The sequence below is a fragment of the Pygoscelis adeliae genome, unplaced genomic scaffold (genome assembly GCF_000699105.1).
Source record: "Pygoscelis adeliae isolate BGI_AS28 unplaced genomic scaffold, ASM69910v1 Scaffold410, whole genome shotgun sequence".
Lineage (NCBI taxonomy): Eukaryota > Metazoa > Chordata > Aves > Sphenisciformes > Spheniscidae > Pygoscelis > Pygoscelis adeliae.
This window is the reverse complement of record NW_008823913.1, coordinates 131217-157001: the sequence shown is the minus strand read 5'-3', so window position 1 is coordinate 157001 and position 25785 is coordinate 131217. Positions and strand designations below refer to the sequence as shown.

The following is a 25785-nucleotide window of genomic DNA, read 5'->3' as shown; positions in this document are numbered from 1 at the left end:
TCTGCAGGATTAATAGATTTATATCGCAAAATGTTTTTGTGTGCAATGACAGCTTGAGGCTGTCAATTTCTACCATTTCCTGATTAAAAAACATCAGACAAGCTTACACCCATCCAAGAAGCACGAACAGAAGATGCAACTGAAAGCAAATCGTTACATGATGTACAAAGGTTTAAAGCATAGAAAGTTTTTGGCAATGGGATGCGTGGGTTCAGGGAGTGTTTTAATTGGATCATGAAGCTGCCAATGTTCAGCTATGAGGTTTCCCAGATCACATAGCATATCATGTTTTTTAAATGTGTCATTTATGAAGGTGAAGGAGTTCAATAAAGGCTACTTTGGTATACTGGCTTTTTTCAGTCTTTGAGACAATTTCTATTGCCTGTTGTGGTAAGAGAGAGGGCATTCACCTTTGGACTTAATATACCTCTGCAAAGCTATTCCAGACACAGGGGACAGCTTCACCTAGAATACGCAGAGTGGAGGCAAAACTGGTTGTTTCCACCCTGATTAAGATAGCCAGTCTTGGAGTGTTAGCAAACATGAACCACAGAATAGCTGAGGTTGGCAGAGACCTCTGGAGATCGTCTCAGCTGAGCCCTCGGCTCAAAGCAAGATAAGCAGGGTGCCTAGGACCACATGCAGTCAGGTTTTGACCGTCTCCGGGGATGGCGACTCCGCAACCTCTCTGGACAATGACAACAGCCAGTGAGTTAGACTTGAGCAATGAGAGCCGGGGAGCAGCGAGGGCTGACTGCTCCCCGAAGGACGGGAGCTAGGAGCTCAGCGCCGTAACGCAGGTGGCAGGGCAGGGACTTCACCAGCCCGGGCAGCTGGGATCAGCCGAGAGTCCAGACTGCCAGACAGGCGTGTGGCGACAAGGCAGCTCTTGAGGCCAAGCTGGGAAGTCAGCCTGTGGGTCAAGGTCCAGGTCAACAGGGTCCACAGTCAGGCGCAGGGATAGCTGCGATGGACATACCTACAACCAGCTTAGCAGAGAGCGCAGGCGCTGAGCTGGAAGGTAGTCTCCGGTCAGAGGCTGTGGGTAAAGGCCCCACGCGAGGCTGCTCAGGACCATTAAGGTCTATTACTGCATCCAGGGCCCTGACAGAGAGAACACAAATGAGCTGGAAATATCTTCCCACTGATAAATCGCAGCACAACTCACAGGGACAGTGTGAACCCAAACAGATAAGGGACCCGCACAAAAGAATAATGATCGTCTATTCTCTCTTTGCAATGGCAATTCTGAGAAAACTATTAACTTACAAACTCAAAGGCTTTCACAATTCGTGATTCAACTGAGTAAACTGGTGGCTTCTTATTATGCAAATACATGAAATGTTTTGTTCTGGGAATACAAAACAACAGATCGGGGCATCTAAAGAACCTTTATTCCTCTGCCTGTCATTATTATACCATCACACTTAAATCCCACATATTTACCGTAAGAATCCAAGGGAATAGAGGTTTCCTGCTAGAAATAGACCGCTGGAGTAACGGCCTTTTCACTCTGTGTTGAGTATTCACTGGGAAAAGGTTTCTAGGTGAGGTCAAGGTCATATAGCTTTCCAACTTCTCTTGCAGCATAGACAGCTTACTGAAAATGGACTGTAATAATGCCATTGTAACACAGGCTTCACCCATCCCACCGTTTTTTTAATCGTTGTATTTGGTGATTTATAATCTTCACTATGCATAAGCTAGGGCACTCAAAGACCTGTGGACAGTGTACTTTTGATTGTCTCAATAGCTTAAGGCTGAAATATCTTCTCACACTTAACTTGACTCAAGGTGGAAAAATATTCATCTTTTCATCAGACCTTACAAAATGAATTTTTCCTTTCCATTTTTCCTTAGAAAATGAATTAGATTATTACAGGTTCAGAAAGGAGGAGCAGAGTTTACAGATTACGTTTGTTTCCTTCCTTGTGATGCCCAACCCTCTGACCTATTTCTTGATCAGAGTTAAGGTTAGTTTTTTTCAAGCTTTGGCATTTCTGAAGGAAAAAAGCTGTTATAACAAGCGAGAGCAATAATTTAGTAGACAGTCCTACAATCACCAAGGCTACCATATCCTAATAAATAAAGTTGCAGATAAACCTCTTTGGATTGCATTTTAACAAGAAACCCAAAATCCTCCTACTTTTTAATAGAGGAAATATGAGCATATACAGGACTTCTCCCTGGAAGAATACATCCTTAGAATTTATTTTACAAGAAACAGGACGAGGAAAAGCTTGGATCCCCAAATTATGCCAGTTTCACTGGAGTAACGTGTCATATCTGCCACTCTATGTTGTCTGGCGAAGTCGGCATCTGCCCTTCTCCAGTCTTGCCTACTGGGATTTCTCTTACCCTACCAGGCAGCTGTATTTATAACACCGTCAAATATCACCAAGAAGTTATCACACTTTCTATTTGGAGATCAACAGTTTAATACTCAGTCTAAAGAGAAAAATGAGTTTGTCAGCGTTCATCTAGATGGGCAGCCATTTTGTCCTTATCAGAAAAAACAAGTCATAGCACATCTCCCGAGGAGAGTATGGCAGTGATCCAGAAATGGCAGATCATCACCATCGCTTTTAAAATGGTCTGGCAGAGCTTTTTATAATGTTTGTCATGCTGCATGTTCAGGATTAATTATTGCCAAGAGATTATCATCTCCATTCAAATTAAAGATATTAAATTAATACCATGGAAGTTTCAAGTTCACTGGAAGGTAAAAGTGGATTTGTTATAAACAGTCAGGACTTGCTTTAAGATTATACAAAATCCAGTAGGGTATTTCTGTATCTGTATTCACCTCCTGTGTAATCCAGAGCGGGGAAAATTAAGGCAAAAATCAAAGACATGCTTTGCATCAAGAATTATCAAGAATCCTTCGACAGTTCAAACAGAATAACAAACGCAATACCACACCAGCTGGCCACCAGAAAGACCGAAACCTAATTAGCGTGCAGGCAGGTATTAGTTTCCAACCAACTGCTCCAATAAAGCCTTTCCTTTTATATGTAATACTTAACCGAACTACACTTTTGGTGCTGAAAGGATCTGTCTAAAAGCAAAACAAAATAGTCAGAACATGTTCATATTTAAATCACAACAGAAAAAAATTCATACACTGAGCTTTCAACTTTTAAGCGCTGCATTTAGGAGAATTTCAAACAAATCTTCGTAAAGTTATAGCCAAGTTAATTTACAAGATGAAAATAAGGATGTTAGACCAGTGCAATGCTGTATTTCATGCTTTCGGATCATGAGGCAAAAGAAAAATTAGTAAAGACGACGCTTTAGCATTTTACTAACCTCAGTACACAAGTCTTTTACTTCTTTGCTTCATATAATTAGTTGCTGGGTAGGGATGGGAGAAGAGGAGTAGATGATAAATGCAATTTAATTAAGTAGAAATTTAATTAAATAGGATTTCCCAATAAAATTTCTTCAAAAAAGATAACAGACATTGCTTTAAATCCAAGAAAACATGAATTCTAAATGTTATTATTTGTTGCCCCACTGAAAAATGGAGACTATGATTTTGTCTCTATTGCATGAAGTTTACAAGTGAGAAAGTGTATATTCCAAAATAATTGGTGTCAAACAAAATGCTATGATACAAAGAGTTACAAGTGACAACAGATGTGAAATCATGATCAATGCCAAGAGACCGCAGATACATCTCAATAGCTGTCAGCTCCCCGACAGAGCCAAATTGCTCAACGCCAAGCCATTAACTCGGCTCGATAGAAGCTGCCCTACAAGTGGAAGCAAGGTCTCTTCACGTGTAGAAAAACAGAAAGTACATACCGAGATGGCCAATGATTTTAACTTTTTTATTAATAGGTTTCCCACCAGCTGACTGAAGAGACAAGTAGGAAGTTGTTGAACACATCTAATTAATTCAAATTACAGCATTTTTAATACAAGTTATTACAAATCCACCTCTTGAACTAGGAAGATTGTACCTCGATGGGCAGACGGAGCAAAGCTGATGAAGTAAAGTCTGCGCTGAGAAATCTGCTCTGAAGAAAACTGGTAAGGGGGATTGGAGGACAGATGTATACAAGCACCTAACACTTACCTATTTCACTTCCATTTGATGAAGAAAGGTGGAGAACTGAAGGCTACCCACTACCTTTGCTGTAGCAACGCCTTTGTCCTATTAGCTTTGTTTCATAAAGCTATCCATCACTGAGAAAGCATGTCTGTAACACCCACAAATACCGAAGTCTGCAAATGGATTCAGTGGTTCAAAACTTAACAAAGTTCTAAGTACTTTTTTGAGATCTCAGTTGAACCTGAATCTCCACAGAGAAAAAACTGATACCTCTTGAGCAACTCCTACTGTCTGTCATGGAATAATTTTTGTTTTGTTTTTTGAGGCTACTCTGCATGAATACAGAGAGAATGAAGTTTTGTTGTATAAACTACTTAAAAAATTATTTATCTTCAAAACTATGATCTGGAACTCCTAAGACAACGAGGAAAGACTGGCTAGCACATTACAGACAAAATGGCCCTTCCAAAGCGCTTTGGAAAGCTAGCATTAATATTCCAAGTGCTTCTGGTTTGTGACACGCACACAGAGGCAATAATTCAAAGTACCTACAGCTAAAGAGTTGCTTAAATTACTGTATTTGACTGAATTTAAAGCAAAGCAATGTCACGTTATATTGTTTCCACAAAACTGAGAAATCTGAAAAATTAAAACTAGTTGCTGACAACTCAGAGCTGCCACAGTGCCGTCCTCATGACTACTCAAAGCCCACTTTCTTCCAACTGAAGCTCTCCCAGTTTCTTAATTCCCCGTTGTAGCAACCTCATGTATTTCCCATCAGAAGCAAGATTCTGGCAATACAGCCAGATGGCACAGGGCCTCTCCAGGCCCCTTGGTGCACGGCCACATCGCAAGAAATTGAGTACGTACAGTTCTTGTGTCCTGTGGATGGGAGGTGGGGTGTGAGATGCAGTCCAGTTCCCCTTTTCTGCAAATCCCCGACCTGCTGCCTGTGGTCCCAGAGGCTTAGGCAGGGTCCTCCACAGAGAGGCCTCTTCCAGGGGTTGCACTGAAAATCCATAGCTGGAAAATAGAAATTTGAAAATTTTCCAGTTTAAAGGTCTTAAGACACTTTCCTGATATTGGTTACACATCCTCCTGACATACCAGACACCAGAAATTGTACTGATTGTATCACAAGCTCCACGCTGTATTTACAAGCAGTTACAACACAGCTAGTGCCTGTGAAGACAGACCAAAAAAGCAGCATCGATTTCTAAATGCAAATACATACAAAGGAATTATTCTGGTAAAGCAGTTCAAGTCCCTTTAATATGGTGAAAATGTCCATTCTGGTTGGAAAGAGAAAGAACACCACAATAAAAAGACTACTACTTTTTAAATTCTGGAGAATGCAACTACCCATGAGAGAGTGCTAAACGCAAACAAATCTCAGTAAACAACAAAGAGTGCATAAAAATGCAGTTTAATCTAAATTTTCCTGGAGCTAAACGCTCCATCTCACTTCAACTGAGAAAAGGGAATAAGGAAAAAAAAAGAAAAAGGAGAGGAAAAAAAAAAAAGAAAGAAGAAAAAGACTTGCTCACAGGGAGGTAAAATATTTTAAGAAGTCATTAAAGCAACAACCTTCCCAAAGAGAATAAATCTGCAAAGCAGCAGCTAAACAAGCTGCCCAGTCTATTTTATCAAAGAGTTGGGCTTTTTTCCTATTACATGACAAACAACTGGCATCCAAGCTGCCAATTATTTAACCATGGTGAGACTTTTAACTCCATTTAGGAGGGAAAAATAAAGCTGCTGTAAATTTAACACCGCACAACAATCTACACCAGCTGCCTACAAAATTTACTTTACCCTTTTTTATCTGTCTCCACTAGTACTGTTTCATCAACACGTACAGAGAAAACGTTCTCTCTCTTGCACTGGTTGAAAGTTATTTTTGTCCTAGTCAAAACATTACAAATAACTTTGAAATAGTTATGTAAATGGTGGATAACATGATTCTGCATTACCATTTAGATGGCTCTGTTTCATCACAATTTATGTACACAATGAAATTTCTCTGCATCAGATACAGCATTTTATATTGTTTGTAGGAGTGTAAACTCTGCTAATTATTACTGGCCAAAAATTGAAAAGAAACCCGATTGACTATTGTCTCCGATGGTTTAAATATTGTTCTCTCATTCCAAGTGAGCACCAGCGAGTGGCATACCAACTACCATTCTGACCATCACGGTACTCAAAGCTTGAATTATATGAATGCATTCTTTCTCCTCCCCTTGCTTTGAACAAAAAGATTTTGCATTGGAGTTATTAATCTGTGTAGTTCTACGTAGTTCACTTACCAACTAGTTTGTGAGCAAGCGTAAACTTTACCACATTAATTTCTCTAATCCATCTCCAACTTCCACCTACTCTCTATAAAATTTGAGAAAATTAGGACATGAGTCACTATAACCACAATGTTTCTGATTATAGATCACAGAGTTTTTCAGGGGTCATTAAAAGCCCTGATTCCACTCTTTATGGAATCAGATAACTGCCAATAAAGGCACCTTTTGAATACACCAGCTATTACAAAACCTCATAGTTAGAGCAGGCTTGGGGAAAAATTCACACGTGCCTTTTTGTACTCATTTTAAGAATATTTCAATTAAAAAATTACATAGTCTCAGTGTACAACAAAGAATGCATAATAAACAAATGTGCAATTATACTGAGGCCACAAGCTTTCTGAAAAGTGCTAACTGGTATATATCAGTAAAACATAAGCTAGTGAACATCTTTTCTCAACCGCGTGAAAGATGTTAAATCAGAAGAATGCTGGATTTCTGTAAAGTATGCCTGTTGAATGACCACAAAAATATAGTCTCTTTTCCGTAGCTAACTAGAGAGAACAAGGCACATTAAGACAAAGGGGCTACTGACCATTAGTTATTGACTTCAACGGGTCAACTCCTCAAATGGAGGCTCAGAGATCTTTCTAAATGATGGACAGAAAATCATGTCCTTGTCCAAAACCCGTCCACTACTAACACCCAAGCAAACAAGCATTCTTCTTGGATCGTTCAGTGCATGAAGGAAGATAAAAAGTATTTCCCAGCTTAAAGTGGTCAGGCAGGCTAGACAGTTGTTAGTTTAAAAAGCAGAAAGTACTAAAGAAAAAGAAAATTAATTTGTAACAAAAGTCAACCACAAACAATTAAGGACTCCACAAAAACTCCAGCTAATGAAAGATGTTTCCTTCTTTATTATTGTGTAATACTTCTTTCACAGAAACATGGTATTTACAAATATACACATATAGACTGCTGATCATAAAATGTTACTGAAGAATTAGTCAAAAAATCAATTTACAAAAACCAAAAACTTTCCAAAGATATCCTGGCTGAAAAAGTTTAATGAAATTTCAAGGAGATGCTTCTGTACAGAAAGATACGTTTTAGCTCCTCGAGTTCTGGTAATATTAGACGAGTCGTGAACCAAGTGAGCTAAGCTCAGCTGTACATTTGAGATGAGGCAGTTCTTTTTATATTGTTCTTTTTCACACAATTTCTTGATGGTCAGTTCAACAAGTCTCAGGAGGCACTAGTTTGTATGTTTTTGGAAGCTGCAAGCATTGCTCTCACTTTGGCCATGAGATCCTGTAGAAAATAAAAGGAAAATGATCAGACATGTCTGGGCTTTGAACAGAGCTAAAGCATGTGATTGCAAAAACCTGCATGAAAGGGTTAGCTTATACTCCAGTCACACAGAATATTTAGATTCAGGACCATCAGATATTAACAGTCCTTAGGCTAAATGAACGTAATAATTTGGAGAAAGTTCCTATGACAGCAACTGAAGTCTGTTTTTACTAAAATGCTACAAAGTGCTCTGCGTAAATATTTTGAGCAGTTTCTATACAACAAAACATAGAAATCATGTCAACTGAAATGGAAAGAAATTATGACTGTATCTTCACAAAAACTGTAATGAACACACAACTACTAACCACTGACAGTTTAAAAAAGAAAAGAAAAAAGAAAAAAAGAGAGAGAGAGAGATATAGTAAGAAGAGAGTGCTAACAATAACTCTGTAACAGAAAGCTCTTTTTGTTTGCTTTGTAAACCTAAACGAAAAATTTACATAGCAGGGGTATTTTCACATATGACAGAGTGACGGAAACTTTAAGACTGTTGTGAAACCAAATAGCAACACTCAGTCTCGTCTGAATATCCAGTGGGAACAGCATTACAAAAGGAAATGAAATTTCATGTAAATGGCATCGCATAATTGGGTTGCAAAAAATGATCACAAAATAAAAAGCGTGTATCAGTAATGAATTAAAGTTACTTAAAAACATTTCTTCACAAATGCAATATAAATGAATTAAAATCCTTAGTTCTTTTAAAGCATTTTTCATCTGAAGCTCTCAAAACACTTCATAGGGGAATTCAGCATCATTATCCCACTTTACAGACTGAAGGATTTGAGTGAGAACAGATACTGAATTGGTCAGGGTCAGCCAGCACACTGGCAGCAAAATAATCTTACTAATAATTAGGTAAATTACATTTCTTCGGGATCTTAAAGATAAAATGATGCTAAACTAATTATACTGGGAAACATCTTGCAGATTCACAGAAGTTTCACTCCTCTCAGTTACTATTTGCAAAAAGTAAAAAAGAACTGTATTTTAATATAGTAATCTTTCCTCCTCTTACAGCTGCTCTTCAAGCAAGCAGACTAATATTAAACTAGCAAATGCTACGCCGTAAGCAATGTTTAACCCAAGAAATGCAGGAACCAATTACCTTTGTCTGAAGGGTATATGTTTTTAAAGGATGGGATGTTTACTCTACTTTGAAGACGATGATGTAGTTCATATCTCATTTCTCATACCGGGAATTTCCATGCATTTGTTTGGTAGCCTAAGAAATACTAAGGCGGTAGTACTCCATTTTCTTTCTCCAGTGCCTATACTTGCTATTTTCTGTTTTCCTGAATATTCTTGTTTTGGGTTTCTCATCAAAAACGGATCAAATATGCTACGTAAGGTAATAGTCTACCAGTATTAATTCCCAACTACCACTATTTCGCTAGCAGAACTAAATCTTTGAACAATATTAATTTATTGAAGGAATAACCTATCCATTGAAAAAATGGGAACATAAAAAGCAACTCTGATTTTATACTGTAAATTTTCCAAAGCATAATTAAGAGCTTTCCTCCTCTAAACTTGGCATATTCCATCGAAAGAAAGTTAAATATGCATGAAGACTCTAAGAGGATGAGTGAAATTAAAAATTTTAAAGAGTGATACCATGCAGTAGCTTTTAAAAAAGGAATGGTGTTATTTTGACGGAGGTCGGATATCTTAAAACTGCGTTAGGGAAGCTGAATGCATTTTGATTATTGCACAGCATATAGAGGCACATTCCTGATATGCCATGATTCACAGCAAACTTGAATATATCAACGAAATCATAACAACAATAGTTCAGAGACATAAAGAGCAACAAAGGTAAGATAAGTGAGTCGAAGATACTGCTTAAGGCAAAGCATATGCTTACTTCAGTTTGCAAGAGGACATATCTTTCCTCTTCTGCCAACACTACAAACTTAGCCTTTGCCAAGGCATTTCTCCTCCTTTCTTTCTTCCACAAAACTTGTTAAGAGCACTGCATGGTAAGATGGGCTCTCAGTAATACCTGCTATTGGTAACTGGGGTATTGTATCACAGTGTGGACTTTCCTATCTTAACAGTGGATATACTGCAGCATAATGAATCTAGCTTGGTCTTTAGAGGCTTGATTAAACTTGAAAGGACAGCAGCTAGAGAGTAACAAAATTGTTTTTCTCATAAGCAAACAGATTAAGAATGACAATGAACATATGTCTACATCATATGCAAAGCTCAGAATTGTACAAGATAGTTAAGAGAAGAAAATGATATGATGGACACACTTAAGCAGGCAACATAGTCTGAATTTGTTTATTTGTACCTGAGTGATTTTACTCTGCACTGAAGACACAATTGCTGAAGAGATTTGGCCATCTTTTTCCTGAGAAACTCCCCTAAAAAAGTAAAATTAGAATTAGAAATTTATAGTGAATGTTTTTAAAGTGCATTTTACTCACCATCATGATTTTGGGTTTTTTTGTACAAGTCTCTCATATGTTAGTCAACAGTTCTCTCATTCAACTAGAAGCCATGATAAGTCACAGTCAGAAGAGTCACTCATACAACTGATACAGAGAAATCTGAACAGCCTAGGAATTTTTACAGGACTGTTCTATATTCTGTAGAAATAATTTAATTATGAATCTTGCACACACATTACAATTCAAACCACTCCATTAAAATTCTACTTCAAAGAGTTATCCCATTCAGTCAGTTTCCAATTTCTAACTTAGAATTAGGCTGCAGAATTTTCTGCACCAGTTTTACTGTAAGAGTATATCGAGATGTTTACTCCAGCATGCAACAGAGATCCAATGTCTTCATTAGACTGATGCACGTAGTGCTGTCCTCCCAGTGTCTTCTACTTTTACTATGCACACATCACACACACACAGAGCTCCTCACCATACAAGTTAGGTCAGAAGACACACTCACAGTCGAGACATCAGCACTGCAGTATTACAGTAAAAGAGCATATTACCTGGAGCGTTCCTGGCTGGATTCCCTGCTCTCCACAGGAGAGACACTAGTTGAATGTACAGAATTTTTGTGTGTGGATGGTTTGCCTGGTGACATGGATGGTGAAGGAGACCTAGCTTTGGACTTGGTACGTGATCTAGACCGCCTCTTCTTCTTCTTTTCATGGGGACTTCTGCGAGAAGAAAATAATTTATTGAAGAATATTTAAAGCAATATTACACTAGCTCAGTTGAAGTTACTTTTCATGCTTCTAAAAGCTTACGTAGCCCTCTTCCACAGGGTACTTCTCAGGCATTCAGCAAGAATGACAGTCTTACCCCAATACTGCACTTCTATGGTTGTGCAAAATACTTTCTCAGAAGCTCTTTTTAAGATATTACATTAGGCAACTACTAGTACCTGAGGTTGTCACTTGGAAGGCTGATTCATGGGTACACAGGAATTACTGGCCACTATTTGATAGTTTGAAGGATGACAAAGAAAAGTCTTCCACTGGAGATTTGCAGAATAACTTTGCTAGAGGGAAGTTCCTTCCCGAACAACATCAGACACTTAGAATATGAGAAGTGTAAGAGTTTATATCCCTTACAATTTTCCTAGCTCATAAATGAACAAACCATGGAATCATAGCTATGCAAAAGATCTACAAGGCAAATCCATGGTTTGTTTGTTTGCTTTTTGAAAGAAATTACCCCTTTCCTTGTGATCCAATCCATAATGCGACAAACAGCAGGCTCAAAATCATAAACAAGCTCTTGTATGCCACTCAAACAAACCTAGGCCTAGCAACATGTTTTAAGTGCAAACCATTTATGACCGGGAAATCAGATACGCAAGTGCTTGTCACTATGAGAGCTGGAACAACGGACTTATGGGTACCTGATGTGTTCATTATTGACAGAAGGGGAAAACAGAGGTAGCCTCCTCATAGGCAATATTAAGCTCAAAGAGAATTAAATTAGTAATATACTAGAGATGGAACTATCAAAATCTTTATACGTGGTTATGGATTTATGTCTGTATGATTTACATACCAGTATTGATATTACTGTAATTAGAATTACTAGAGTAATGCCTTAGAGTTAGGCAATACCTCACTGTAGGCATCTCTCTCTAGCATGCACTGCTAGAAGTCTGTTCAGAAGAATGTTGTTGAAGCTTCTAGAACATCTTAAAACATTGTAAAACTTTAAGCCATCTTTTAAGTATCACATTATTGGTTCCTTTATTTTGATTTTCTTAGGAGTTTGCTACTTTAAAAGCAGCTACGCTATAACATATTAAATTCCCATATAAATACGGTACACCTCTGATGCTCAGAATTTATTATACAGATATCTGATTTTTATATAGACTTTAACATTCAAGACTGAAAATTGCAAACATCCTTACACTTTTCTTTCATAAATAATCATTAAGTGGCAGAAGAAAAACCCCAAAGCTCCAGTGGCCTCCAACATTTTCATGACTATACAAAAAACATCAGCTACAAAGTCGGTTATTCCTTGACTAGCTAATTATGCACTGTAAATGCTCAGTTTCTTAAAACATCATAACGTAATCAAGCTGTGAACATATTTCATACTTAATTCTTTGTGCTGCTTTTGGCTGGGACAGAGTTAATTTTCTTCCCAGTAGCTAGTGGGGGGCTGTGTTTTGGATTTGTGCTGGAAACAGTGTTGATAACACAGAGATGTTTCAGTTATTGCTGAGCAGTGCTGACACAGAGTCAAGGCCTTTTCTGCTTCTCACCCCACCCCACCAGCGAGCAGGCTGGGGGGGCACAAGAAGCTGGGAGGGGACACGGCCGGGACAGCTGACCCCAACTGACCCAAGGGATATCCCGCACCATATGACGTCATGCTCAGCATATAAAGCTGGGGGAAGAAGAAGGAAGGAAGGGGGGGACGTTCAGAGCGATGGCGTTTGTCTTCCCAAGTCACTGTTAGGCATGATGGAGCCCTGCTTTCCTGGGGATGGCTGAACACCTGCCTGCTGATGAATGGATTCCTTGTTTTGCTTTGCTTGCGTGTGCGGCTTTTGCTTTGCCTGTTAAACTGTCTTTATCTCAACCCACGAGTTTTCTCACTGTTACCCTTCTGATTCTCTCCTCCAACCCCTGGAGGTGGGGGTGAGCGAGCGGCTGGGTGGGGCTTAGTGGCTGGCTGGGGTTACACCATGACACTTGAAAATCTCAGCAAACATTCATCATGCAAGAAGAATATCTCACAGCAAGCTTTTTTGGTGTTTTTCATCTCAGATTATGATGAATAAACATCGTAACAGCTGAATCAATGTGTCTATCAATTTTCTATTTTTAGAACAGTCCATTTGCTAAAACTAGGCTTATTTTTAAATATTTTTCTAAGTACAAAAGCTAGCATAAAAGAACTATGCATATTCTCTGTGGAAAGTAATTCACTGCAGACAGATTAAAACACTAATTTACATTAGACTTCTTCTTAAAGTGACTATGATGGCAAGTGAGGTACAGGATAAGCAAAAGAAAAAACAATTGTTATATTTATTCTGAAGTACATCTCATTCTACAGGCAGTGAGCCAGTAATTCCCAAACAAGTCAAAGAAAAGCATAGCTTCCTAGTTCTTACATATTTTCTTCTGGAAATATACCTAAAAATTTACAGGCAATGCTAGCTATTCAGCATCACTGATGATATCAGATTAATGCCCTGAGCAAGTTTAAAACATTGCAGTATTTATTAATTCTAATTTTCAGTCCTCTGACAGTACTGGATTCTAAAGCTTGCCTACTTCTTAGTGTAACTATGGTTAATAAAAACCACTCGTCTCACTGCTGCCATGTAGGATTGAAACCTGCTCTCAGCTATCAGGCAAAATATAAATTACTCACTCATAGAAAGCCCAAGTAAACTAATTAGCTTTTAATAGACCTTGAACCCAAACCTTGCTTCCATTACACCGTTGCGAAGAAACTGAGGATGAAAACTGGTCCATCACAGCATCTACATTTTTACTTGAAAATTTAACACGTCAGTCCTAGCAGGCTGAAACAGTAGGTTTTCTGCAATCAGAGCTGCAAAATATCCTCATCTATGTTTAACTACAATATTCTTTCTTCAGTCTACATTTTTCCACTTACTGCCATATTTTATTGTGTAGTGTTCTGTTTTCCTGTTTGAGGCGTAACAAAAGTTTACAATTTCTACCTATATAAAAAACATTGTTCAAAGAGGAATCTAGTTTGTTTCACAATTGTCATCATAGCATTAAAAATAGCACAGGGCTGTGAAAAAATTCTTGCATGTGTTTATAGGAAGAAAAACATTTTAAGCTTCCATATCTTTTCTCTTAACCAAATTTGCATGCTAAATTCCACAGAAGCCTCCATTATCTCGAGTTGATGAACGTGAAAAACTCAATCAGTTGAAGTATACTGATGAAGTTCTCAATTACACACACCACACATCAATTAATTAGAGGCTGTCAAGAGATGGAAAGTTATCTTAAGAAACAATAGAAATTTTTTAATAATCATGAAGTTGAAAGTGCTTCTCTTTGCTTCTTATTCCATAAGAGATATGGGGAAACAGGTTACAGACTAAATCTTCACCGATCAGGAGAAAAATTCTGTACGATCAGTTTAGTAACTTCAATGTGTGGGGTTTTGTGTACACTTTAGATGTACATATACAAGCATGAAAAATTTTCACTTCCTTGCACGTTAAAGACACAACGTGCCACAAAACATTAGAGACAAAACATTTCAAAGCCTTCTGGGCACACACTTTGCAAATGTTTTTCTTCTGCAATTAGTGAGCTGAAATAATGGTAGGTATGCCATTTTGATTATAATAGGTTCAGAGAGACTATATGCAAGGTGCTCTCAAAAAAGGCACCTCTTGATTCATACTTCACATTCCACTCTGCCAGTAAAATAATTGCTAACTGTAAAGCATACTGTTTGCTAAACTGGAGTTTCCCCTTCTTTGTGCAGATATGATGAGATGTCAAGCAATACCAGTAGGAATACCATAATACCACTATATGACCTCTGCGCAGAGGTCATACAGCTTGCACAAGCAGAGCGTGAGAAAATGACCCAACAAGAAGGAAATGTGAAAGTCCAAATAGAATGATAGTAGTGTATTAACGTTCACTGACTTGGTTGGACATTTAGTGTTCAAACATATGCAAGAATGAGGGAAGAAGGAGTGCTTCCATTATTTTTTTTCTCCACGGAAGTATTTGTCTATTAAAATAAAGCTCCAGAACATAAAAAAAGTTACGTTCTACCTAGGGAGTATACAACACATCAGGCAATGTTTAAAGTCTTTTATGATGCCAGGACATAACCTTCTCCAGGACCGGGTATACTTACTTGGAACGTGGGCGTTTCCTACTATTTCCAGGACTATTACTAATGCGATAAGCTGTTGGAACACTTCTTTCATCTCTCCGTCTTTCTGGTGTGTGAGCCCTTCTCCTAGGTGACCTTGATCGTGACCTGAGCAGGAAAAAAACATCCAAAAGTTTGCTTTTTGTTACTTATTTCATTACTTTTATTTCAGTGGAATTGTGCTGTCACCAAATGCAAATATAACATCTTTCAAATGCCTATTTTATACCAACATGGGGTATTTAGTCTCCAAGACTTGTCAGCTGCATAAAAATTTCTTACCCATCCAAGACATTTAGGATGTAGTTATCCATTGCTTCTCACTCCAAACAGGGGGGAAGAAAGCAATTATTTTTTGGTATTGTGTGCTAATGTCAACTTCTGCATTAGTAGGCAGGAAGTTTTACTTTAGTCTAGTCACCTTTTGTGGCAACGGAGTTTACTAACACTGGTATGCAGAAGTCCAATTTGGCTCGAAGCCTGGGACTGTCAGGCCTGACCTTGTCTTCTCAAATTAGTGGTATGTTTTCAGAACTGCTGCATCACAGAGATAAATACAAGTTTTTGTTTTCAGTGCATCTCCAACACTGACAAGTCCAGGAAATTTTGTCCCTGATGCTGCAGAATAATCCTAGCACAGCCAGTATTTTCACCTGTGCAAGTGACCAACAACCCATGATCGGCATTGTTTGGCACTAGCACTTCAACTTGAGATATTTTTCCTAGAAAAGTGAGAAAGAGATCGAGAGGGAAAAAAGAAAGCATGCCCAGTTAAGATCAGAGATCAACTTAAGAGCTTAACTCTTTTTCTATATGATTTGGAATTAAGTGGATGTGCAAGTAAAATCTGAGTATTTCTTAATAACAAAATAAATGGAATGAGAAAAGTCCTGAGAGATGAAGGGGAGAAGATAGAGAAGGGGGCAATTCAGGGACCCAGACTGGAAAAAAGAAAGAAAAAAACCAAACCCCAAATCCGCCCCAAATTCTTGATAGTAACAGTTAGTTTTGTTCTCACTAAAATATAGAGTTCTAATAATTTTACTTCTATTTCCTTATTTATTTTAAAGCCTTTCTTATTTATTTACTATAGGTATGTCATTCCATGTATACCAAACATTCATGTTCTTGAAAATACCTAATTTGCAGTGACTAAAAGACAAGCCATTTGTGAAATCACTGATCTTCTGCAGACTCACACCATATATATAACATATATACACACACTCCTGAGCCATTTCTCTTACACCTACGACAAAAGAGATCAACTGAAAATGAAAAAAAGTAATCACAATGGCAGTTAAGTGTTGCAAATTAACTGCTTTGTCACTTAGAAATCTGATCTTTACCAGGCCATTCAGAAGGATTAAAAAAGGGAAAAAACCAACAGATTATAAAGTTTGGGGTCAGTCAGACACCTTGACATTTTACCAGGATTTCCCTCAAAAGAGCTCCAGCAGTCAAATCTTTTCGTTGTCGAAGTTGCCTGATAATTTTCCCGCTCTGTTGCTGCTGCCATTGATGAGCTGCTCAGACTTGGCTCCGTGCTCAGTGTCCCTGTGGATGCTGTGAGTCTGTGATACGGAGGCACACACTTCACATTCAGAATAAAATGTGCTAGTTTTGGTATTAACTAGAATCCTGAAAAGGCTCAGTCCCTTAACCAAAAGCTGAACTTTAGTGAAACATGCCTATATGGACCAGCCTAAAAAAAGTCCAAACAATCAGAAAGAAAAAGGCATTAGCTTCATTTTTATGAACTGACGTTTCTTCCAATCACCAAATGTTAAGAACTTTGGCCATTAGCTTCAAACAATTAAAAACAGCTTAACAGTTTTACTGCAATACATCAATTATTACTTTCATTAGACTGTTATTTCGAAAGGCACTCTATTCCTTTAAAGTCAATATCACTTGTGTTTAGTAGGGTCCCAAAAGTTCAAAGGGTTACGAAGCTTGGCATGTCTCGTTACAAAATAGGAGCTAAAGCTACGTGAATAGACACTGCCTCAGCAATACGAAAATCAGTTCGGAAGGAGAAGAAAACCCTGAACAACCTTTTTTACAAAGAACAGCTACTTCCAAGTCTCTTAAATTTCTAACATTGAGGCAAAAAGTCTCACACAAACATACACACAGATGTACTGTCTCCAAACTTATTGAAAAGTAACCTGTTAATAAAGTATGCAACTACTAATTATGGTTTATAACTCATTAACTGGATAAATTTTGTGGCTTAGTACTACTCTATTACTAGACAGTATAGAAAAAAACAATCAACAAACAAAGAAGTTTAGACTTTCCATCTCTACTCTAGTTCAAAATGAACATCCAAATTTCATCTAACTAAATCACTAATTCATTTAGTGTGTAACGAGTGCCTCTGCTTCCCTTCCTCTCACATACACACACAGACCACACTCACACACACAAATACATCATTAGCTTAGATCACGTACTACAGAGATCTATCGGTAGAAAACTGAGATTCAGATGAACATTGTCATTATCTACACTTACTGCCAACCAGCTGTGAAACCTAACTTCTCAGCTAGAACAGCACACTGAAAACTCCAGTGACTGCCAACCTACCCTTCTTTAAAGAGCACCACTGTCAGGTACACTTCACATCAAGCTTTTTAATGGTGCTCTGAAGTCGATCAGAAAAAAAAGACACTGACATTACTACAGATGACCGAAAGGTACCAAAGGCTGTTTGTTTTCCAAGATAGACTTAACAAACGTGCCCCGTCTTTGACATTAAGTGCTTATTTGTAATAACTAATTATCTCTTTGGGACTAACAACTCCAAAGCAATCCATCCTGCAATACCTTACAGCACTTTTGGACATGGTTTACTGTTTCCATGACTTTTGTTTAATCTGTCATGTTGGTCTAGAATCAAAACTGTATGATACCACGAGCTTTATGGGACTAATTTTGGTAAAGAAATTTTGTTCCAGAAAACAACATGCATTTATACAAGAGAATTGCTGTTAGCACATCACATGCCACAGTTAAGCCAATATATCTGGGTTCTTTATGTAGCTACAATTTTTTAAACTTGTTTCTGTAGAACAGGTTTGGTTGTGCTACCCAGAAAAATGAATATCCAAAACATGCTTTGAATCAACTTCATGTTATTTGAACAGAATTTTTCAGCTTTAATACTGCTGAAGATGCATTAGAAAATATAAAAAAATGCAGCAGTACAAAAATTGTATCTTACCACCAAAGACTATTTTTAAATGAAGCAGTGCCTCTAGACCTCTAACAATGAAAAAATAAATGATAAACAAGTGATATAAAATGGTATACAGAGAAGTATATTGCAAAGTTCACCTGTAGGATTTCTAAGCACAATATGCATTTTGGAAAAAAAAAAATTAAGATACACAAACCAAAAAGGAAGAGCTTGAAAAGTATACTGAACATCACCTGAATAAAGAGCAAAGAAAGTTACTGCAAATTTCTACGTTGAACTTCACTTCCCACATCTCATTCCCTATTAACTTGTCACAGTAAGTTATATGGTAAAGGTGATTTTCAATCTTACTTTTTGAAACAACTTACACCATTAAATAGTAACTACTCGAAGTGTTTTTAAACAGAAGCTCAGCTAATGTCTATATGGAAACCTCACAAAATCTGAGGCTTTAAGACTGTTCCCCAAATACAGGGCATGTGTTGAGTGGTCATTACTACAATTTAGAGATTACAATTCATTATCATCTGGATGGAACATAGTCTAACGAAAAATTATGAAATAAGCATAGCTCCTCTTTTGGCTGTCACAGTTAATTCAAATATAATAGTTTAAATAACTTCAAATCCAAAATACGTATTTTCACTGTGCACATATTTCAAACCTAATAAGCTACTCTCTAAGAAAGTTATGAAAGTTTGTTTATTCAGAACAAGATCTTGTTTGTTATTCTAAATTATTTGCTTAACAGGAACCGGAGCAGTGATTACTACAGAAAGGGAAAATTCCAGCTTTTTTCAGTCCACTCTTGAGGTAAAATAAAGCACCAATAACAACTTTATATTAAGATTTGTAGGTTAGAATGTACATTTTGGACAAAATAAAATTAGGCAACAAAATCTCAAACACACATTAGACTGAGTCATTCAAATAAAGCACAGTTACTCAAAATAGGGATGTTCCAGTATAATCTAGCATTGATGTCCACACAGTAAAGCCTATATCTATGCACCACCCACTTAATACAAGATGAACACATTAACCTCTACAAACAGTTTACGCTTTATCCCAGGAGGGTATGACTCTTTACATAATTATTCATTCAGCAGTAAGCTGTAACATCCGATGTTTTGGGAATCTAGGAAAAGAATACTGTTCTAGGTGAAGCACAGGAATACTGAAGAACAAAGAGATGTGAAAGGTGCCATGTTTTGAATGAGACAAGACAACGCATGGAAGTAATTTTCTCTGAATCAACGATATGTAATTAAATAAAAAAAATAAATAGTCATCTCTTCTAACTAGGCAACAACATTTGCCTTTTTTTGGCAATTACCAAGACAAGGCATCATTTTTGCCTAAACATCTGAGAGACAAAACACATCAGTATCTGACATTAAAGTAAACCAATACAGTCACTGTATTAAGTGTCAGATGCAGGAGAAAGGTATTCATTACAGTTGAATTACAAGAGGCCCTTGGGCAGAAGTTTAGATTTAGCCATGTTCTTGTGAAATGCTATAGATAGGAAGGTACATTCAGATTTCTAACAGGTCTCCCACCTGACATAATTGCCACTAAAAGCATTTCATAAGGCCTGCAAAAAGCTCAAAGGGAACAGGCACCCACTCAGCACCGATGATACTACCTTAAGTTCCCAGAAACAATGGGTTTCTGAATGGGAGGGATACCCTCCAGAGACCTTTGTTTAAACTGGTACTCGCAGAACAGAAAGACAGGCTGAATGGAAAGCCCTTTCCCGTTCAGCTCTAACTTCTGTCACGTATTATAATATGCAGAATGTTTTCAGTGCAAGATGAGGTGCAATTGTTCTGAAACAATTTTAAAATTCAGCTAGCCAGCATCAAGCTTATTGGATTTCTCAGGTTGTAGAACTCAACAGCTGATCTAGGAAATATCCAACCAGATTTAATCAGGTGTTGTGTTGATTCATGATGTTAAGGCTCTTATGTGTCTGTTAATTGATTTGTGCCAGGAGGCACACTCAAGATGGCACACAAAGATTAGCTCCAGTAGATTAACTATTCTTGGTGATTTTTGTGTAATTTCTCCACCAACCCCCCCCCAACCAACCAAAACATGAGACCACCCACTATGTATGTGGTAGACTTCAGTAGACTGTTGTTTGTCTTTTCACCAGCAGAACCAAATGTAGACCAGTTGGTGGAAGTATTCAAGCCTCTATAAAGGACCAGATATCTTATCTCCCTGAAGTCACTGAGGACATATCTCAGTATATATCAAACTGAACTTGCAAGTTCCCATTAATCTGGTTACTGCCCGATGCAAACTCATGCAACATGCAGGATTATCTTTATCCTATTGAGTAGCATACCCAAGTACTGGTAAGGATCTTCTCAGATGATTCTTTGTCCTTTTCAAGGTACCACAGAAGATGATTTAAATTTTTTTTAGCATTAGTATGAGGTTTCTCCTTGGTTTTACCATATATCAGTAAAATCATGGATAAATATACGCAACATAGCTTGGATGAAGTGACATGGGAGGTACAAGTGAAGATATGGCTTGACAGGGAGTTGAAAAGATAAGTGATTCACCTGAGGAGACTTTACCCCAAGATATCCTTAACTCTGAGAAGACTTGCATTCACTTCTTAAACAAGGAAAGCTTCATTCAGCATCATTCCCTTTACACGCTCATAAGCACAGAAAAGGAATGGCACACAGTATTTTGGAATGTGCCTTATAACACAGAGCATCATGACCACCTATTGTCAAAGGCAGTCAAATAAGCAGCATGTCAGACTGATCATTTCAGCCCAAGTTACGTTCATTTAATTCCTTGCATCTCTGAATAGCAGAGATGTCTTCAGCAGAGTATTTTATTTAACCTTAAAAATCTAGTATAAAATAAAAATTGTAACGTGTTAACACTTACTCACATTAGTGTAGTTAGACACTCTGTTAAACAAACAAAAAAATGCACAGGAAAATATAAGGTGAGAAGTTTTGCCACACCGCCGTAAAAGGCTAGAAGCTGATTTTCAGGAAGAAGCATATGTCATAGGTATGGTCACAAAGATAAAGGGATGTATGATGATTTTGCATGCATCACACACATAGATAACTGTGGTAGTATTTATATGCACAATTCGCTGGAACTACAAGTTACGTAAACACTGTTCTGTAGCATGATCCAGAGAATGCAACCTCAAGAATAAGCCCTTCCTACTGACCACAATAACTGCTACGTGGCAGAGCATTCAGATATGACAAATCTTACAGATAGTAAACTTTAAGGGTGCCTGGACCCAAATGTCTTAGATGTAATTAACAGTATTAATATAACACAATACATATCATCTTATAGCGGGATAATTAATATAGTGAATTTAATCTCATTAATGATTAAACATAGAGTTAACTACACTGGGCTACATTCTTCTATGGTCTCCCTTCCTCATCAACTCTGTTTTCACCCTTCTTTGATTCCTGTCATATCCCTCCTGCCACTCATCATCATATTTTTTCACATGCTACCCAAATGCTTGCTTTCCTTCTGAGCTTTGCTGTTCAACCACCCGGTTCTCTACCTCTACTTATTATCTTAATATTGTCTGGTTACTTTACTCCAGCAACAGCCACAGACTAGCAAGTTCTTTTCCTGCTATAATCACATTCCTACATATTATTGCCAGGTATTTCATAGATCAGAGTGAAAAAGCATTTACTGGTACAAATTTTGCACTATGTAATTAGAAATTAATGATTCATTATTTCATTAAAACTATTTTCAAAGACCTTCCACATTTGATGATATTTATTTACTGTCTTCAAGGTGACTATACCCTTTGTAATGGGTACAGAGACACTTATATAATGGAAGAAGTGCAAAAATGTTTTAAGTGTTAGCCCACATAGAACACTAAAGAATATGTTTGGTTTCCAAACCCACCTTGAATGCCTGACAGTTCTATAGGCAGTGGGAAGTGAGTGCTTTGCTTTTGAATGTGATCTAGATCTGGACTTAGATGATGAATGATACTTGAATGGTGATCGAGATCTTGTCCGAGATCTTTTCTTGTGTTTTTTTCTTTTCTTTTCTTTTTCTTCATCCCTAGGAGGATCTTTGCTTTTGCTTGAAGGTCTTTCTGCTTGTTTAACTTCTAAGGTGGGTAAAGTTCTGACTGCAGTCACAGGACATGGTATACTATTGACACTCTGAAATAAAAGGTAAACAAAGAACATTGTTCAGTTTTCAAAGTTGCATGCAAATTTTTAATTTGAGAAAGTCCTCTAAGTGTGAACAACACATAAGCATCTCTAGTCCTTTATACTAAACAGAGGACTACATCTACTCCTGTGCATACCACATACATGCACATTCTGGCAAAGAAACTTAAGACATATGCATCCAAAAAAGTGTGGCCAGCAGGTCGAGGGAGGTGACTCTGCCCCTCTACTCTGCTCTGGTGAGACCCCACCTGCAGCACTGCGTCCAGCTCTGGAGCCCTCAGCATCAGAAAGACACGGACCTGTTGGAGCGGGTCCAGAGGAGGGCCACGAAAATGATCGGGGGGATGGAACAGCTCTGCTGTGAAGAAAGGCTGAGAGAGTTGGGGTTGTTCAGCCTGGAGAGGAGGAGGCTTCAAGGAGACCTTATTGCAGCCCATCAGTACTTAAAGGGGGCTTATAAAACAGATGGGGACAAACTTTTTAGCAAGGCTTGTTGCGACAGGACAAGGGGGAACGGTTTTAAACTGTAAGAGGGTAGATTTAGACTAGATATAAGGAAGAAATTTTTTACACTGAGGGTGGTGAAGCACTGGCACAGGTTGTCCAGAGAGGTGGTGGATGCCCCATCCCTGGAAACATTCAAGGTCAGGTTGGACGGGGCTCTGAGCAACCTGATCTAGTTGAAGATGTCCCTGCCCACGGCAGGGGGGTTGGACTAGATGAGCTTTAGAGGTCCCTTCCAACCCAAACTATTCTGTGATTCTATATCCTACTCGGTAGTCTTGCCAATATACAATATAGCTTTTTTGCAGAAATGCTGGATAATGAGTACAACAGCAAGGAAAATAATAACTAACTATCACCTCACATTTTTTGACTCATGAAAGTGTGTGAGAAATACATCCATCTTAAAAAAGTAGTTGTTAAATCAATAACAATCTAACCTCCCACGAATGCTTTAAAACCTTACAGTGTGGCATTGGTATTATGTAAAGTGTGCGTAAGTAAGGCTGACATCTTCAAAACCATGCATCTAGTAGTATTTAACAGAGGTCTATACAGTTCCCCAAAGATACATATGCAAGTTGGGACATGCATGCTAAGACTGTCAGCTTAACTAGGACATAGTTCTGAAGTTTTCATCTTTAGTTTTTAGAAGTGTGTTCTAAAAAACAGGTACTATTAGATATCTTTTCACCTATTTATCCCTTTTATTTTAAAAAGGATAAACCTGAAAATATGATCAGGAGCTACTGACATTCAAAATTAAGTTTTAGTGTCACTTTCATCCCTGAACTGCGCTTTTTAGACTACAATCTCAAGAAAAACAGCAAAATGAATTAGTGCCAATACAAATTATTTCTGTACTTTGCAAAATAAATATTTTGCATGTAAAGGGTTGGAAAGATCACAAAAAATATTCATCTCAAAGATGGAACAGGTCCATACGCAATGCATGCTCAGTAATTCTGACTGCAGTCAGTTAAGCAAAACATACCATACTCCAAAAAATTTTCAAGTTATCAGCTTGTACCTGAGAGAATTCTGCTCAATACCTTGTTTAGAACAATTCAAGTCAGGCATCATAGATATGCTCCTCATTTCAAAGCCTGCCATTCCCCCAGCTGCCATTTCAAGGCAACTGGAGAAATCAGTTTCCCTCTGTCATAATTTCTGCTCCACCTGGTCTGACACTTTCACCGTTTGATACAAGGATGCTTACCATGATCAGCATAAAAAGTAATACATTAAAACCTGAAACAACCAAATTAGAAACAGGTGATCTTTTCCTTTCTTTTTACCCTTCTCCTACTGTGAATATGTCAAGGCAATAACTGACCACATTTGAATAATCGGAAATCCAGCTTTGCTTCAAGTTAGAGAGCCATGACACTTTTCTCAGCTTTAACTGATAACTGCTATCACAATATTTACAAAAATAGCAATAAAGCAGTACTAAAGTCGTTTGCTTCAAGGATTATAAACATTTTATAGCATGATCATTTGAGTGACTGGTTTACCAGAGAGGGAAGAAGAAAACAACAGGTTTCAGCGCGCAAGTTCATTTGGCAGCATAAAACAGAAGCTATCATACCACTGCCAAAAAGGAAGTTAAGCAATGAATGACACATTTACTTTTAGCTCACATATAGAGATTCTCTCAGCAATCAGAATGAAGAACGCCACAGTGCTAAGCACCCCTATGTATCCACCAAAAGCATCGGACACTGAAACCATGGGGTCTCCCTGACTTTCAGGATGCTTACGCTAAAGAGTGACATCTCTGAGAGAAGCACAGCTGCAGGCTGGCTGCCTGCAGATTCAGACACCACTGCTTCAGGGTACTAACGAATCACGTTTGGAAAGCCATACAGAAGTAAATTTAGCTACTCCCAGGTGAATACGTAGGTTCTGGAGTGCAAGACAACAGCTAACACGCAGGGAGAAGTCACCTACCCATCCAAACCTACACAACGCACCACTGCAACCGGGAGCTCAGGTGATAGCTGTCAGGTCGCAACGGCATGATCAACTGTGAACAAATGTGCCGATTTCCCCAGCGGCAACCCTGGTTGCCTTCAAGAAAAATATCACCAGCAAAATGACCTGATTCACCGTCAGAGGAGAACATAAAGCTCAGTGAAAGAACTTAACGTCAGCAAGTTGCCAGGCCACAAAGAAAATTTCTAGGTGTATAAATAAAGCTGCTGAGTAAAAATATTTGGAAAAAAATAAACTGTCTTAGTGTCTGGCAAATACAAGAAGCTGTCAGTGGTTTGTGTTTTTACTAGAAAAAGCTGATCCAGGCAAACTAAGGTAATGGGAACTCAACTTGGAGGCACGAATGCGGGGGGGGGGGGAAATCAAAGCAAGCACAGATACTGGGAGATTATTAAGCATTTCCAAAAGGAAGAAACCCTCTGTTTTACTGACCAGGCTCCACAAATCTGCAGGCCAGTAGAACAGAGTTTTGGAAAGCATGGCAAAAAACTGGTTACCCGACGAATTTTATTATGCATCTCAAGGGATGAGAGATTTAAATTTTTTGAGAGCTCTTCTAAGAAGTTACACTGCAAACATTCAGATAGCATTCACTGAATCTCACTTCTTTGTCCACTTTGGGTAACAGCACATTTTTTTGGCCCTTATTAAATGCTACAGTGTCGGACAATTTCACTGGCAGAGTTGTTCTTCAGTTTTTTATTTGCATGACTGAAGCAAATCCGACTAAAAGAATGCTTCCTACAGTAAACACTTGGTATAAAAAAATGTTTCAGAGAGACCTTGGAAAACAAAGATGATTCAACAACTCTTT

The 25785-nt window shown here is 38.1% G+C and overlaps 1 protein-coding gene across 3 annotated transcripts in view; it reads right to left on the bottom strand.

The window, feature by feature from the left end:
* Positions 1 to 7245: 7245 nt before the first annotated feature.
* Positions 7246 to 25785, bottom strand: part of SFSWAP (splicing factor, suppressor of white-apricot family) — a 50717-nt gene continuing 32177 nt past the window's right edge. For 2 of the 3 annotated variants that reach the window (XM_009335240.1, XM_009335248.1), the window contains 5 exons: positions 22189 to 22454; positions 15030 to 15155; positions 10670 to 10840; positions 10010 to 10082; positions 7246 to 7665 (listed from right to left, as the gene is read on the bottom strand). In XM_009335240.1, coding sequence (XP_009333515.1) covers positions 7600 to 7665; positions 10010 to 10082; positions 10670 to 10840; positions 15030 to 15155; positions 22189 to 22454 — 702 coding nt within the window. In that variant the 3' untranslated portion in view covers positions 7246 to 7599. Of the gene's footprint in view, positions 7666 to 10009; positions 10083 to 10669; positions 10841 to 15029; positions 15156 to 16465; positions 16622 to 22188; positions 22455 to 25785 lie in introns of all 3 variants that reach the window. The other variant, XM_009335233.1, reaches the window with a different exon arrangement.